General features: G+C 33.9%; 1 protein-coding gene across 2 annotated transcripts; it reads right to left on the reverse strand.

The window, feature by feature from the left end:
* Window positions 1-1,485: 1,485 nt before the first annotated feature.
* Window positions 1,486-11,432, reverse strand: LOC128222596 (uncharacterized). 2 transcript variants are annotated; one of them, XM_052931691.1, is made up of 7 exons: window positions 11,270-11,432; window positions 10,603-10,644; window positions 7,720-7,794; window positions 6,206-6,412; window positions 5,435-5,718; window positions 3,995-4,102; window positions 1,486-2,692 (listed from the first exon to the last, which is right to left on the reverse strand). In XM_052931691.1, exons 2-7 carry the CDS (start codon window positions 10,607-10,609, stop codon window positions 2,195-2,197), a joined length of 1,179 nt encoding a protein of 392 aa, XP_052787651.1. In that variant the 5' UTR covers window positions 10,610-10,644; window positions 11,270-11,432; the 3' UTR covers window positions 1,486-2,194. The 2 variants fall into 2 exon arrangements, with proteins under 2 accessions (XP_052787651.1, XP_052787652.1); XM_052931692.1 differs by lacking the exon at window positions 3,995-4,102.
* Window positions 11,433-11,773: the final 341 nt, after the last annotated feature.

The following is an 11,773-nucleotide window of genomic DNA, read 5'->3' on the forward strand; positions in this document are numbered from 1 at the left end:
TAAATGCAATGATTAAAATTTTCTAAAACTTGAATTTAATAAGAAGCAAATTCTAGTTTTTTGTAAGATTATTTTTGATGCAGTATGTCTCTTGTGCTGAAAGAGGGTTTTTTAAGATAATGAGTGTTGCATGTTGACTCATCCTGTGGCTTAATACCTTGTGAAGCACTGGTTTCTATGCAAAGAAAATACAACATGTACATCTCAATTAAAGAATAGGTTTAGTAGTCATTTAAAGGCGCCCAAACGGGGTAGTTAAGAGCAGTACTATCCTTACTTTTGATACGACCCATAGTCATTTGGGTATACATACAAATAAATAAGTTAACATCACTAAAACATCACAAGACATGCGGAGGATAAGGTTTCAGAATGTTGTAAAACTGTGAACTGAAACCTTGCAGGTGCCCTTCATGTATATATCGTTATGTTTTAACAGAATGCAATGAAGAAAACCCCATCAAACCCATAATTATTCGTCGGATATTTATTTTTGTGTATGGAACTAATATAAAATAACATTATCTAGTAATACTTCTTGTTTTATGATATTTTATGGACGCGATATGCTTTAACCCGGAATCCCGATCGGAATAACAAAACAATTTGTACGTGAAGGATTTGCCATATCTAAAAATATAAAAAAAAATCCGTCAACGTACAAGTATTTGGACTAACAGATACATTACCGGGAAAGCTTATTTATGGTCCAAAACATGAGCGAGTCCCTTAAACTCACTTCAAAAGACAAACTTTAAGTTCAGAAGAGGAAGAATTTTCTGAAATATGGTTTGTTGATCTGATATATTGTACAAGAATATATTGTAACTCACCAATGTGATTTGCGTACGTATGGATTAATACAACCGAAATTATTGAATATTTACAATCCTCCGTAAGTAAAAAATGTACAGTTTATAACTAAGGGACGCAACTTTTCCGCAAACATTTTAAAGTCTGACTCCATTCGCCGGTCTCCGGTACCGCAATCCGCTGACTCCTATTTAGGCATACATATTTGTCAACGTTTAGACCCTATTAGGAGGAATCATATTGAATAATAATAATAAATGAATTATTTAATTAATCCCTCTGTGTACTTTTTTAGAGCTTTTGAATTCCAACATGTACAAGAAATTACCAATTTTCTTTCATGCTTTTTGGTGAAATCTGGAGATTTATCAGTGAAACATCAACAATGAAAATAGTTTTAATGCAAACAAAGGAGTGTACCCATCAACGTTAAGAACTACTTTCAAAGTAAACTGTAGTTACTTTCCCTTAACAAACCTAAATAACTTAGTATATTTTTAGAACCGAACATATCTTACCGTTTATTAGAAAAATGGTAATCCTGTTTTCCTGAAGCCGAATGCTGAATACTGGGAATAATTATTTCCTTACAAAACATTACAGACGACAACAAATGCTCGAACATAGATACGTTTTAAAAATCATTTATTTATTACAAGTTACTGTCTGACTTTAAAATACCAACTGCCCAGAAAGTTCACACAACAATTAACTGAAAATTCTCAAAATACAATACAAGGGGGTTAGGAGGGGGCACAGCCCACCCCCGCTCCACTTCAATAAAGGGTTAATGAACCCGTATTTCTACAACATATATCGTTAAAGTTTCAGCAAATAAGAACCAGAAGTTAGACCGAAGAATATTAATGGATAATAAAATTTCTAGAACATTTCTAAAATAAACGAGCATGGAAATCAATGCGGATTTCTCTTTATTCATTGCATTCATTATTATTATATTTTGTTCGCCCTTATTTCAAATACATTAATAAAGCCCAATATTTTAAATATATATTCCTAATGCCCATAATTTTAAAGGTATTCCTAATTCCCATTATTTCAAATGTATTTCTAAGGCCCCATATTTATAATGTATCCCTAATGCCCCTTATTTTAAATGTATTTGTAATGCCCTGTATTTCAAATGTATTTTTAATGCCCCTTATTTCAAATGTATTCCTAATGCCCCTTATTTCTAATATATTGTTATGCCAATTATTTCAAAATACGCCTTATGCCTCTTGTTTTAAACTATCTCCCGGATACTTCATATTATAGTATATTGAATTCCAATCAATGTCTTTCCCTCCAATTATTTCGTTTATATGGTGTTTTGATACTCGTTTTTAGTACAAAAGAACGCCAAAAAAATGTATGATGTTTAGTCAGGAAAAAACCTTATACTCTTTCCACGTCGAATGTCATGTATTCTTAAAGGCTCTCGTACGAGTGGATAATCATTACAATGATGAAATAACCTTCTTAAGATAATGCTTAAAACCGATTGGTCAAATCGATGACACTCCCCGTCCTTGTGTTCATGGGAATTACACGATAGTTTAGCACCTGGTGGTGAAATGCACTGTTCAGTGAGTGCGCATGCGCACCAAGAGTCAACAATCGTTTTGGTGACGCCATCAAAATGGAAGAGAACGAAACCCGCCTCGATTTCGCCGAAATAACGATATTTGCACGTATCCTCATTCAAATAAAGCATGGTCCGTACATCTGTATGCCTAGCAACGTTGAGGATTTGACCATAAGTGAAGAATAGTATGGAGTTGTCAATGCTGTATTGAAGAGCCGGGTCAATGTCAGTTGTTTTAATTCTTGCTGAGCTGTCCATCCACCAAACCCAACTAAACTCTTTCAATGCCTCCTAGAAGAGATGAGTACTAGAGTTGTCTCAAAAATACAATTCCAACATAACAATTCCTAGCATCTATTAGCATCCATTTCCTTTAACATTATTTTTATAGTATAACATAAAAGGTATTTCACAACTAGAACAATTTTGCATACATCAATATAAATACTAGCACAGGTTAGGAAGTAGTTGAGCAATCTGGACATGTAAGCTTAGTTGCAAGCAGTGGATTCCAGGTCTGACCTCCGGTATCCCCGAATATAAATCTGAGCGTGCTATGTTTGACTTATATTGTTTTTAGTCAGATAAACACACTAGTAATACATGGTCCGGTCTAGGATCTCATCGACAAACTGTAGTAAGGAGTAGTACGGAATCGCACAGATTTGCTAGCAGCTGGTCCGAGGTTCGGTTCCTAGACCTGCTATATTACCACATAATAGTTACTTAAATATGTCAGAGTTTCCTTTAATATATAATCATTACATTTGAGAGAATAATTGAAAAGAAAAGTGTTACATAAGTAATTGAACAGCCTCAGACAAATCAGATATTATTTGTATAATCTAGACCTGTTAGCTTAGTTGCAAGCACGGGATTCGACTGGCCGCATACATGACTGAGGCTGTGATTTTCGACGTAGCATTATATATTTTAGGAGACACACACTTGTTTCTATTTAATGGTCCGGTCTGTGACCTCATTGACACATTACATTGCGGAACAGTATTGATTGAGAGCAGGCGGTCTAAAGTTCGTTCTAGACTGACCGCGTACTTGTCCGAGCATAAAAGACATTTCAGGTCTTTTAGATACAGTCCACCATTACAATTGAAGGTAGAACCTATTTAAATAGAACAGGTCTATACACGAACATGAGTATATTTTGAACGCGATTTATAATAGAACTAACCACTTTTACCGTTAGAAGTTAGGGCAAGCAGCATTGGAACGTTCAGTGAAGAAATTTCACTCGAAGTTAAATTGCTTTAAATCAAATGCACTAGTGGATTCGGGGATGGGGGTGGTGGCGCGACCCCAACCCCCTAAAATAGCCAAAGATTACTTTTCATTTCAATATATGAGAAAAGGAGTAAAGAAATTGGCCCAAAATGCACCATTTTTGACTAGAAATCGTTAAAATATTCTTTGGGGATCACCCCCCCCCCCACCCCTACCAACACCTTAAACCAAATTAATTTTGATTCTGAGGAAGGGGCGCAAGTCAAAAGATTACGCCCCTAAATTACTCTCCCTCTTACATCAAATCCTGAATCCGCCCCTGAAAAGTATCAGCCTGAATCACGTGATTACCTGAATCATGATTGGCTTCCAAGCATACTTCTTCAGGTGTGAGACATGGGGCGGATAACGACTGAAGTTGAATAGTCGTACTGTACAAATGTCGCAGTATTTATTTACCTAAAATATACATAAGCAATTTATACAAGCAATATACTTTCGCATTTTTTTACTATCGCTTAACATAATCTGAAGTTTATAGCCATGTACCCTATCGATGCTTTCAATGCATCAACAATATCTTTGTTACCAATTGCCTGTACATGTATATGTTATTACATGTCTGTTGTAACGATATGTTACCGTGACAAAATAAAAAGTGTGTGTGTTAATCAGCAATCAACAATAGATATTCTCACCAATGCCGCGATAAAATGGTAAGTCTTTTTGAACATCTGTTGCATGTATATGTTGTAGTATATGATTTCACAGCTTCGCTGTCACAAACACGACAGCTGGAGTAAAGAGCCTTGCGGTGACTATTATTAGCCTAATCGATCAGCCTTCTCGCCGTATTGTCCATGGTTTATTGTTTCTTTTTATTACATATATATCCCAAATACCTCTTTATCGGATTAATCTGTTGTAAATATCACATTATATTAACGTTTCATCCGTAATGAAGTTACTTATTTTTTTATTCCACTGGATTGTTAATGTGATAATAAATTGGTGCATGGAGTTTTTATTCTCCTATTTCCAAGTAATTCAAGCCGATACTAGGGGTCGTGAGTGATGCAAAGGCGTATTTCAAATTGTAGGCAGCTGGAGTTAAAAGCCTTATGGCCCTAGTAAGATGTTATATCGTGCAGCCTTCTCGTGGTATTTATTATTTTGTAATTAAGTTAATGCCACAAATAGCTCTTTATTAGATTATTCCGAGAAATATTGTTGTAAATATCGCGTGATATTAACGTTTTGTCTGTAATGAAGTTTTTATTTCTCTGGATTGTTAATGTGATAATAAATTGATGCATGGAATTTTTATTCTCCTATTTCCATTCAATTCCAGTCGATACTAGAGGGTCAAGAGCGATTCAAAGGCGTATTTCAAATTCGTGTTGTTTGAACATGTGTAATTGGTGAACGTTCGTAGTATTACTCTTCATTAATACTTTTCGATTTCTTTTTTGTTCTTTGTTGTTGTTCTTTTAAGATTAGTTGTTGTTGTTTCTTATCCAACCGCTTTACATAAAATCACAGGGACAAGATCGGTAGCCAACAATTTACGATGACCTTGCTTGGAGGTACTGGGCTCTAGGTCAAACATAAAATAAACGAGGACAACCAGAGTCAAAAGACAGAAACCACAGATTGCATTCATATCTAAATCATCGTTATCGATAAATGCTCGTTCATTTTGAGGATTTTGTTTTGCTACTGAACTCATCCTGAATAAACTTTAATTCAATTATAAATGTGATTTCATATAAAAAAAAACACATAACTAACCTGTGCCACTTGATCAGTAGTTAATCCCATGTCATAAACAACCACTTGAACATCTTGATACTTTGGAACAACAAAGTCGTACACGCTTCTCAGCAGTCCTTGCATGCTCCCGAAGAAACCTCTGCTGGCTGACGTAACTATGACAGGAAATGACGTATCATTTTTCTGCGGGGCTTCAAGTTCAGAAAAATCCGATAGATTACTCCGCGGGTACATGGATATTGTTCGTAAGTTGTCTTCCAGTGAGTTTGCAAACCATTCGGAACAATTATGCGTAATTTTACCTGAAATTTGATATTTATATGATATTCTTGTGAGTACATAATTTATATGCACAGCTTGTTGTTTGGTATTGACTAAATTATATCTCCTTTTCCTTCTCACATGTTCATAAGATTTCTGGCACAACAGAATAGATTGAAATTTCATGATACAGAAGAGATTTTGGCCCAAATTATATTAAGCCAAAACAGTCGACTGTCTTATTTCATGCTTACAAACTTCTTACCTCAACTTAATTTGGTAGTACAAAGAGTAATTCTCTCTCTCTTCAAAATGACTAAAACACTTTGATTTAAAGGAAGGAACACACACAATACATGCCGAACATGAGATATACTTGGTCCTTTATCAAAGAGTTACTCGATGAATTGGCGAAGAGCTTGGTCCTATTAAACGAGATTTGCTCGATTGATTATTCTAGATAAATAAAAAAATAAAATTTTAGAAAAATAAATTAATATGCAATATATATTTTGATATCCTACATACATGTTTTTAATATGTCGTCCTTTGCCGATTCCGAATCATCAGCTAGTAAGGTATTGACATTCAATCCTTGCTGCTTTTGGTGTTGTTGTTTTTGTTGTTGTTGATGTTTCTGCTTCTTTTGTTCCCCTTGCTGTGGTTGAAGTTCATAAATTTGATAATTGGAACTACTTTCTCCGTGATCCATGTTTGACTGTACAGAAATAGCATCTGCAATGTTAAAAAGAGTTATTTCCCTTTAAATAGTGACAAACGCTTTCATACGTTTGTCCAGAACCGTTGCTATGTAACTACTGGACAGCAAATAATGTGTGTATATATTCATATATGATACAATAAGTTTATTGCGAAAACATAATACAATGTTCATAGTATATACAATACAATACAATAAAAGGGGAAAGTGTGGAGAAATCCACGTGCATCGAGTCAGTTACACAATAATAATAGCCCTTTAACTGTGTAATGTTTAAGTAGAAATTACTTAGTTACTAATAGACGAAAGTCAATGAACCTATTATAAAGTGTGTATAACAATAGCTTAATTGAAACAGCGCAAAGAAGCCGGTAAGAGGTGATTTTTATATCAATAAATTTGATTAACAATATGGGAACAAGCATAAAATAATATAAAGCATTCAATTTTAAGTTCTTAAACCTAAATAAATGCTAAGCAAAGTCGATTCAATTTTTCAAGCGACATATGTGGCTTCTGACGCATTTACAATTGTAACAAAAGACACAAAAGAACTTTACAATTGTAACAAAAGACACAGAAGAACTTGAACGTGCACCGCACTATGATTACGTTAAGGCTCGTTGGCGCTCCAATACACCATTACTTGAAGATGATATGAAGATGATATTCTTTATGATATCATACGTTCAATATGCTTATGTTCAATGCAACAGGTGTGAGACACATCATGTTGTTTTGTTTGCTTGTCAATGAAGCTTATATAAGCTAATCTAATCACCCTATGGTGAGACATACTGTACATATTTGTAATGCTGCACTAGAATATAGAATCCCATATCATACTTGTATTAAAAAATGCATATATAAGGAGAAAAATGATATTGAATTGAAATGAATTGAGTTAAATCATTGTCCCACTGATGAACAAGTTGTTATAATTGTTAAACTTTTGTTCACTTTAAATCATTCGGAACTCCTCGGCCATTTTTTTCCAAAAAAAAACACACTCGGATGCATATGGACGGTTTACAATGTCAGAAATCGGTACACTTTAACTACGCTGCAAGTATATCGCGTAGTAATTTCAATTTAGCAGTTAAACTTAATGACCAAACTCTTGGAAATCTTTATTATGTAAATAATACACTTCACTGGCAATCAATTGAACTTTTGATCAACAATTACAAGCTAAAACACTACATTTAATTTATACTATATTTCAAAGTTTACGGGCTATTTATACTGATGTACCGGCATACATCCGAGGTTGTTTTCGATAAAATGACCGAGGAGCTCCGAATGACTTTAAATATCTCACCCTTTATATTGGAAATCATGAGGAAACACATGACAAGAACGACAACCGTGGTTGCAATCTTTCTGGCTCTGATTCCTGAAATAACACCAGACAGTTTGGAATGAATCGCAAATTGCGACACCATATGTTTGTTAACGACAAAATGTCGGTGACATAGGTGGAGCTAGTGAACACGCGTTTATGAGTTTGATGAATTATTCCGAAATGAAATTTATTGACGATTTATGTAAAACTATTTATGGATTATGCAATACAAACTACACGAGCATCTCACTAACAGATTGACAAAACTAATTTTGATGCAAAACACCAACGACACCGCGAATGGTTTTGAAACATCACTAAACGGAAACAGATGCAGTTCAACAGCATACCAAGTTTGAGGTACCTGGATTCAAACGTTCTTTTGTTATTGAACGAATTCGGACTTTCAGCTCAAGGTCAGCACGACCTTGACTCTTGACCAACTGACGACAAAAAGCTAGGGTGCTGGTCATGTTTAAGGGAAATTGAAAGTGTTTCAATTATTGATACGAAACTGCAAATGTTCAGTTACGGTCACAACGACCTTGACCTTTGACCCACTGACCACTATAGAAATATGATTCATATACTGGTTATGACCAACCTGCTTACGAAGTTTGGGGACCTTAGGCCATAGTTTTAATCGTTTTGGTCTACACTTAGTTAAAATCTCTGTCTTGACATTTTCTTCGACTTATGGCGATAAACTGCCAGTCAAAACTCCTCTTCTAAAATTGATTGTTTCTTGGTCAAAAGACACTTATTCTGGGGAAATTATTGCATTTACTTGTCGAATCAAAGCTCTCTATTGTTCCTGAGTAAGCAAAACAAACAAAGTGACAGTCGGTCTTACCTGTTGTTGTCTTTTTAGTATAAACACACGACAATGAATCAAAGCTTAATCATTATATACTTTCCATATTTGTCGGTCTTAAAACGTTGTGGTTTGTAATTAGCTTATTCTATTTTTTTTTCTTTTTCACATTTACAACTTGATCGAATACGTCGTGGTTACGTAAAACCTTTTTTCTGATGTTATTCATTGCTAAGGACACAAGAGGAAGAATTTATCCTATAAAATGTGTAAGAGGTCTTGTAACACTAATTATCAGTGTTATTTCGCGTGCAAATCTATCATTTCGCTATAGAATTAAAAAAAATATATTTAGTGGTGACATCTGTACACTATGTACACTAATAACATGGAAATCTGCATTCATCATTCACCATTTAACATTTTTGCTGACGATGAAACTATGTATCAACATTATTAAGATTAAAACAATTACACATGTCACGATGTTTTGACGCTGTGGTTGGCTGGTTGGTCAATAAAATGTTAATTCATCCAAACTACAATGTATGTCCGCATTGGATCATATTGGATCAAATAATTTAGATAAATTAATGTAAAAGCAAAGAAAAACATGGAGCAAGTCAAATCAAAAGGTCCTTGAGATCCCCTTGATCAAAATTGGACAAAACTGTTATGTTGCATGGAGTCAATGCACTAAGAACAACATTTCGGAACATTAAAACTCTTTAAAACGCTTGAGATATACCAATATCAATAAAAATGTTTTAATTTTCCTGAAAATAATTAATAATTATCGAAAACTTTGGTTCTTATGAAGGATACCGTATTAAATTTAAAAGAAAGGTGCAACAAACACGGTATTTGTACCTTATAAGAAGATATTTGATTACTGTAAATGTTTTAGCATTCACCGGTCATTTACTACATGTGCGTTTTCAGCTAGTAAATACCCGGTTACAATCTTTCTATCAGTAATTAGAAGTTCCCATAAATCTATTACTTAGTTAGTTATAGTTACAGGTTTATCACTCAAAATAAGGTTTGTTTATATGTGTATGTATTAATTTTGAATAGTAGTGTCACTTTAAAGCTTGTTGTATATTTGTATGTTTTAAGACAAAATAAAAGATTTGTCGTAGATTGTCAATTCCAAAAAGATAAAAAATAAAATAAAATAAAACAAAACGCTGTGCGAAAATAAATCTTTGTAAACCCACTTTGACACGTTCCTCTGCATTTTAAAAAGCTCAGTACCCACTCAGGATTTATCCAATATGGCCGCCAAAATCCAAGGTGGCCGCAATTACCCTAATTATGTTAGTTTAGTTTTAACTTATTTAATTTTACAACGATTGTAAATCAAGCTATTGCAACTTATATTTATCACTCTCGTTGGCACGGTGTTGCGCGTGAGTCTGGTCTTGTGTTGTGGGGGAAACCGGAGTACCCGGACGAAACCCTCTTGTCCGACTTGGTGACCACAGACTTATGTTAAAATAAAGTTTTGGTATTGTGGTACTATATGAACTGTTTTACTATAATATCAGACATAATAATTTCAAATATTATAAGGGTTCGTATACCGCATGAGTATGAAAGATTAGTCTCGTACAAGTAGTTTTATTCGTGCAAAATTTGCTTGGAAAATATATACACTACAGCAAGACTCCCTAACACTACAGCAAGACTCCCTAACACTACAGCAAGACTCCCTATGTCGAAGTCGTTCTGACCTCGAGAATAACTTCGAGATACCGAACATTACTATAACCGAAATACAAACAGTGTATAACTGAACCTAAAACATTCGAAAATAAGTTCGACATGACCAGAAAATCGAGATAACAGAGTTGAAAATAGCGAGTTTCCAATGTATTATACGGCTTCGTTTGTCGCATGTGTTTAAACAAGTTTAAACAATTTTTCTAATGACAATAGTTTTATCATATTATGCATGAGTTTTAGTAAAATGTTGGCAAAGAAAACCACATTGTTAAAAACATTTTTATCATTTTATGCATTTGAAAAGTCTTAATACTTACTTGGCATTGGTATCCTTTATGAATAACAAGCTTAACACCTCTCTGAAATAGTTAAGCAGTGTGCTATGAAAACCAGCTGGCATCTACATGATTTGCTCTTGCGAAGAAGAATGCGTGTTAGGTCAGAGGATTGACGAATAAAACTGATTAATAGAATTAGTAATTTATATCATTAAAGGCGCACAATATATGTTGATGCAAAGAAATAGATCATAAATTTTAATGCATTTTCATGTTGAACTCGCTTGACTTAAATGTTCAAAACAAATTTAAAAACATATGATAAGGCGTTTTGAATGTTACTTTTAATAAATAGCTACGCGGCCACAAACTATCGCTTGTAATTTTGAATCTGTTCACAAACCATATACTTTTTGTTTTAATAATTAAAATCAAATTATTAACACTGATCAATTTAGTTCTAGTGCATTTGCATTAGTTTTATTGCTTCACTTTTGATTTGGTACATTGATAATCAGAATAAGGCACAATACAACTATTAATCATGAATTGTCGACGATATTTCAACATTTTATAAAAGCTTAAAATCCACAAGGGTTCCAGTCCAGACATGAATTTTATAGCTTATATACCAATCCTAAGCATATCACTGCGTTCTGCGCAAAGAATAATCATTTTTACGTCGAAATGACAAAATCCATCTTACCGGTTATTCCAAATTGTAGCAGGAATCCGATTAAAAATATATACATTATCGGCAAATTTTCGCCATTACACAGGTCCTTTCGACTTATTCTACTGTTGTTATGAGCTCCTGAAATGCTCCCGATGATACTGTTGAGATCTGCATCATACATTCAAGTATCTGTGTTTTCCTCCAATATGTTCGATCTTGTTTAGAAAATGAGGTGTTTTGATACTATATTATTTGTAATTTATGAGAATATAGAAAGCCGATTTGCGTGCTACAGATGAAAAGTCGTATTCATATTTAAAGTAGATAATTATTTTCTTGAACGAAGCATGTGCTCTTTAAGGTTAAAAATAGTTGTTTCAGTTTCTATTATGATTGTTCTTTACCCATTTGTTTTCAAGCTAAAATTCCGAAATTAACAAAACTATGTCTTCTTGATGCAAGTAACATTGTGAAACTACAATAATATTTTTATCAGCAAACATCATTTATTTGTAGCAGAAATTCATTTTGGGT

The sequence above is a fragment of the Mya arenaria genome, chromosome 16 (assembly GCF_026914265.1).
Source record: "Mya arenaria isolate MELC-2E11 chromosome 16, ASM2691426v1".
NCBI classification, from domain to species: domain Eukaryota; kingdom Metazoa; phylum Mollusca; class Bivalvia; order Myida; family Myidae; genus Mya; species Mya arenaria.